Source organism: Nematolebias whitei, chromosome 1 (genome assembly GCF_014905685.2).
Source record: "Nematolebias whitei isolate Nwh7 chromosome 1, NemWhi1, whole genome shotgun sequence".
Taxonomy (NCBI): domain Eukaryota; kingdom Metazoa; phylum Chordata; class Actinopteri; order Cyprinodontiformes; family Rivulidae; genus Nematolebias; species Nematolebias whitei.
In genome coordinates, this window is record NC_056498.1 from 44,236,879 (window position 1) to 44,242,645 (window position 5,767).

Genomic DNA, 5,767 nt, shown 5'->3' on the forward strand with positions numbered 1-5,767 from the left:
GAAATTTACTCTCAGTGACTGTGTAGTCATTTAATGTAAACTCAAAGGTTATTAAAAAATGGTCGGACAGAACAGGATTTTGAGGAACTATTACCAAGTCCTTAATCTCTATACCATAGGTCAGAACTAAATCAAGAGTGTGATGATAAGAATGAGTACATGTGCGGACGTTTTGGGTAAAACCAAATGAGTCTATTAAATTATTAAAGGCTATGATTAAACTATCACTCTCAACATCCACATGAATATTGAAATCACCCATTATGATGATTTTATCAGTATTTAATAATAAGTCAGTTAATAATTCTGAGAATTCAGACAAAAACTGAGAGTAAGCTCCTGGTGGACGATATATAACAACTAGTAAAAGTGGCTTTTCTGATTTCTATTTTGGATGAGAAAGACTGAGGGACAGCGATTCAAAAGAATCATAACTAATAACTGGTTTGGCATTAATCAATAATCCTGACTGAAAAATAGAAGCTGCTCCTCCACCTCGGCCAGTTGTTCTAGGAACATGAACATTTAAATAATTAACAGGAGTGGATTCATTTATACCAACAAAATCCTCCTGTTGTAGCCAAGTTTCTGTCAGACACAATAAATCAATATGATGATCAGTTATCAGTTCATTAACTAACAGGGATTTAGAGGAAACAGATCTGATGTTCAATAATCCACATTTAATGATTTGATGATTTTGCTCTGGTAAAGTAACTGTGTTTATTTTAATCAGATTTTTATGGTTTATATTTTTAGAGCTGATTTTTGGTTTATTTAATTTGAGCTGTGGGCGAGTTGACACTGTTTCAATGTGGGTGTGGGTGGTGTACAGAGGAGAAGCAGCAGAGAGGTGGAGGACTACACCTCTGCTTCCTGGACTGGTTTCTAGACTGGACCGTTAATTGTCAACAACCCAGATGTTCAACAGAATCAGATCAGTTTTTAGAGAGAAGTGCTGCTCCACTGAAGGTGGGATGGATTCCATCTCTCCACATCAGACCGCGTTTTCTCCAAAATGCACTCCAGCTGTTTTCAGAACACCACCTGGATGCCCAGTGGTTGAAAGCTGACATCCAGCTGAACATGTCATTGCTGGACAGGTTGGGGAGGGGGCCGGAGAAAACTATAGAGTCCGACATAGTTTTTGAGAAGTTACACAATGAAGCAACATAAATTTTAGTGATCTCTGATTTGCATAGTTGAGTGTCAGTTTTACTTGTGAATAATGATTTTACTGTATTTAGCTTTAGCCAGTAGTTTCAGGTGGGATTCAGTGTCGCCTGCTCTGGACCCTGGAATCCATTTAACTGTGGTTTGAGTCACAGGTGCCACGTTTTGAACTATGGAGCTGCAACAACAAGAGTCTGCTCCTCGACGGGCGTCTCACTGAGCACGGAAAATCCATTTGACAGTTGAACGGGTCGGTGGTTGACCGAGGGCCTAGTTACGTATTGTTTTTTCTTTGGACCGTCCCCCTGTGGGGCTGAGGTTCAGGGCAGCTAAGTGGAGGAAACTGGTTTGAAACGTGGTTTTGAATGGGGAAGAATAATTTGAAACGTGAACAGGTCCTGGTTAGCGGGGGGTTTAACTTTAGCTTTAGGCTTACTTTGGGCTGATGCCCCACGGGCCTGTGGTTCTGGGTTGTTAAGGGGAGGAAACTGGCTTGAAATGTGGTTTAAAATGGAAGAAAAATCTTTTGAAACGTCATTTGAAATGTGAACAGACGTAGGAGTCCTTCTGCTCCAGGTGGGTGAGAGCAGTGTGGACCACAGAGGAGACGGCGTCTTCTGTTGATCCATTACCCCCACCCCCTCCCAACACATAAACACACCCTGGTCTTCATTTTCTTCAACATCATTCCATATGTTCAAGTTCAAGGTTCTTTATTCTCATTCTAGTTCTTCTAGGGGGACCCCAAGATGTTTCCAGGCCAATCCAGAGACAGTCTCTTCAGCGTGTCCTGGGTCTTCCCCGGGGTCTCCTCCCAGTTGGACATGTTACCTGTTGTTCTGTCTGTACAGCACGTTGGTTGTTCTTGTCGCTGTTTTAAGTGCTCTATAAATAAAATGGTATGGACATGCCAAAAGCACCTCCCTAGGGAGGCATCCATGGGACATCCTTAACAGATACCCAAACCACTTCAACTGAATCCTCTCAATGTGGAGGAGCAGCGGTTCTACGCTGAGTCTCTCCTGATAACTGAACTCCTCATCCTATCTCTAAGGGAGAGTTCAGCTACCCTGTGGAGGAAAATCATTTCAACCATCTATAACCGCAATGGACACTACCCAGAATTCATGAGCATTCATTCAACCTTTATTTGTACAGATTAATCCCATTGAGCCTTGGAGACTCATTTACAAGAGAGACCTGATTTCTTAACAAAGAGTGATGACAACAGTAACAAGGACAACAATAGACGGTCACAAAAGAGGCATACAATTTTTATTTCGTTGTTTTAAAACATATCAAAACAAAATAGCAACCAAAAGGACAGTCAAAAGGAAAAATAGCACAAAGAAAAAAACCCAGCTAGATTATAAAACTATGCAGAAAACTACAAACAGGAACATCTGCAGGAACTTAACAGATGTTTGAAGTCACTTAGAGAGGTCAAAGGTCGAGAGCTTCAGGTCTTTTTACAAGATGTTCCAGGAAACAGGAGCGGAGTAGGAGAAGGTCCTTTTGTCTAGTTCAGTCCTCACTGAGGGAACACTGCAGGTAATGATGTCCTGAGAGCGCACGCTGTAGCTGCACTCACACAGAGACATGTAGGAGGAGATGTATGAAGGCAGCAGACCAGGAAGTGATTTAAAGATGAAGATGTACCAGTGAGAGAGTCTGTGAGAAGTTAATGGTGACCAGTTAACCAGTGAATACTGGGTGCAGTGGTGGGTACGATAATCACAGCCAGTTATGAATCTTAGTGCACCGAGATAGACAGCATCCAACATCTGCAGCATCCAATATCTGCAGCATCCAACATCTGCAGCATCCAACATCTGTAGCATCCAACATCTGCAGCATCCAACATCTGCAGGGTTCTTGTAGGAGCGTTCATGTAAATAATGTCACCGTGATCAATGGAGGGAAGGAAAGTCACAGATACAAGGCGTTCCTCAGGGTTAGACAGGACCTGTTTCTGAAAAAGAAACCCAGTTTAACTTTCAGTTTCTTTATCAAGTTTTCCACATGGAGCTTAAAAGAAAGATGTGAGTCGACCAAGATACTCAAATATTTATAGGAACCAACAAACTGAATGGGGACACCTTTTGAGGGACTGCTGGGACCGACTTCCTGTCTGAAAACATCACTCTGCCGCTCGCTCCAGGAAGTGGTATAGATGTATGCTGCAGGCAATATGCTTGCTAAATATTTTCTTGGCATCCACTAATCTAAGCCTGTGATCAGTTTGACCAACATCGATTTCCTGTGCGTGGTTCAGTTTTCCATCCGTTTTAAAGCTGTCTTCATTGTTTTGTCGCGTCACTTGAAGATGACAAGGAATCAGTCTGAGAGGGCAGTGTGGATTTCAATCAAAGTGTGTATTTCAATATCTCACTTGTACATGTGTGTTTCCTCTTTCAGTTTGCTGCTGACGAAGGTGAAGCTGGAAGAGGTTTTGTTTGGCCCCGCTGCAGCCCTGCAGATTTGTGAGGAGATGCTGCAGCACTGGCAAATGTCTTATGACTTCAGTCGCTCCAGGTGAGCAGACTAACCAACCCCTAACATTAACCCAACTGTAAACAAACCTTGAAACTAACTGTAAAGTAATAAACTAACCTTAAACCACCGCTTATCATAAGTTAATGGACTTACAGTAACTGCTCAGTGTCAGTATTTTGCAATGCATTGTGGACCAGATATGTTCATGCCTAGTTCTGGTTCTTTGAAATTCACTCAGTGTAAACGGTTTTCATGTTTCAGCTGCTCTGCTGTCATTCTGACACCTGGCAACATTATCTGTTCAGGACATCTAACTGCCTCAACATCAAATTAATTTCTAAATGCGTCTGTATATAAAAGTCAATAAAATGTAAAGAACCAAAACACTATCTGACCTTCAATACCAGAAGTAGCTGTGAATGTATCTGAGCATGTGGTGCCTAGTTTCACATATTGGTATCAGGACAAAGGAACATTGTAAACTCACCATAAGGTAGCCATCAGCTAACTTTAAACCAACCGTAAACTAACAAATTGTTCTGGTTTTAGTCCAAAGTGTGTCCATCGGCGGTTAATCAGAGCTCTACAGCATCCACATTTTGTTGTGTTGCAGTGAAACCGATGACAGCAGCAGTTTAGCTGTGGCTGAAAAGTCCGATGTGAGTCCGTTAGTCAGGAAACCCTCCATCCACCTCACCCTGCCTGACTTCCAGGATGCCTCCACAGGTCGGTTCAGAACCTCTTCAGAATCTGCCTCTGGGTTCATTTAGATGACAGAATGTTCTGAAAGCTCTGCACATAATTACATTTATAAGGTTTAAAGAGAGGAGGAGGAATAACATTCTGATTGACCATTTTAATCAGAGCAAACGTTAACTAACTAGAGGGCTTTTTAATATTGAGAAAAAATACCTATCCATTTTAATCTGAACAGTGAAAGTTACACTTTTCTCCCCCCATCTGTGGCCCCACTGGATGGACAGCACCTTTGGTATTTGCCTGTACTGCCTGTTCTACAAGCTGGCTGAGGCCTAGATGGTGTGGACGCAAATATGTCAAGCTCAAGGCCCAGGGGCCACATCCAGCCTGGCTTACAATAAAGTCCGGCCCACGAGATAATTTTATATAGATCTACTCTATGCATAAATGTATTATGATGTCATTGTATGTTGCAGCTTTATGTTGCGAGGTCTTTTTTTGCATCTTTCACACTGTTTCCCATCCAGGAAATGGTCTGAGACATGATGTTTTTTGGCTCCCTGCATCCTCGTGTTCTCTTTTTCTCATCTGCCTGGATGTTGTATGCAACAGGTCTCTCTTGTAAATGAGTCTTCGAGGCTCAGTGGGAACTAACCTGTAAAAATAAAGGTCTAATAATACTCGTATTGTTATTAATGGCCTGGCAATATGAAACACCCATAACACAACTACAGATCCCATAATGCACTGTTTCAGTACCCTTCCTGAACGCTAGGCTACCTGGGACATTCCTGCATCAATCAAGTCTAGCTTCACGTTAACACTGTTGTAAAGTTAACGTGAAGCTAGACCCTCTCAGTGGTGAAGACAAAAGTTCTTTCTGAAAACAGAGCCTTTCAAACCGATGGGAGGCTGGGTACATGTTTACTGATATTACCGTTCAATTCAGTTCAATTCAGTTTTATTGATAAAGCCCCAAGTCACAACAGAAGTCGTCTCAGGGACTGAACAGAAACATTCAAATATAAAATAATAATTGAACAGAAACATTCAAATATAAAATAATAATTGAACAGAAACATTCAAATATAAAATAATAATTGAACAGAAACATTCATGTATAAAATAATAATTGAACAGAAACATTCATGTATAAAATAATAATTGAACAGAAACATTCAAATATAAAATAATAATTGAACATTATTTATCTGAGGAGCAGCTTTGAGTTTAACTCCATCACAGAATTCTCATCTTGAACAAGCATGAAGGCGACAGTGGAAAGAAAAACTCCCTCATGAGGAAGAAACCTTTAGCAGAACCAGGATCAGGACAAGAGGACCATCTGCTTCGACCGGCTGAGTTTGGTAGGAATAGATACACAATGGCAGGTCAAGAA

At 41.3% G+C, this 5,767-nt stretch overlaps 1 protein-coding gene across 1 annotated transcript in view; it reads left to right on the plus strand.

Annotated features, from left to right (window-relative positions):
• ttc7a (tetratricopeptide repeat domain 7A) overlaps positions 1–5,767 on the plus strand; it is a 42,415-nt gene that overhangs the window by 26,940 nt on the left and 9,708 nt on the right. Inside the window, exons 14-15 of the mRNA XM_037687557.1 lie at positions 3,592–3,708; positions 4,283–4,395. Coding sequence (XP_037543485.1) covers positions 3,592–3,708; positions 4,283–4,395 — 230 coding nt within the window. The remainder of the gene's footprint in view (positions 1–3,591; positions 3,709–4,282; positions 4,396–5,767) is intronic.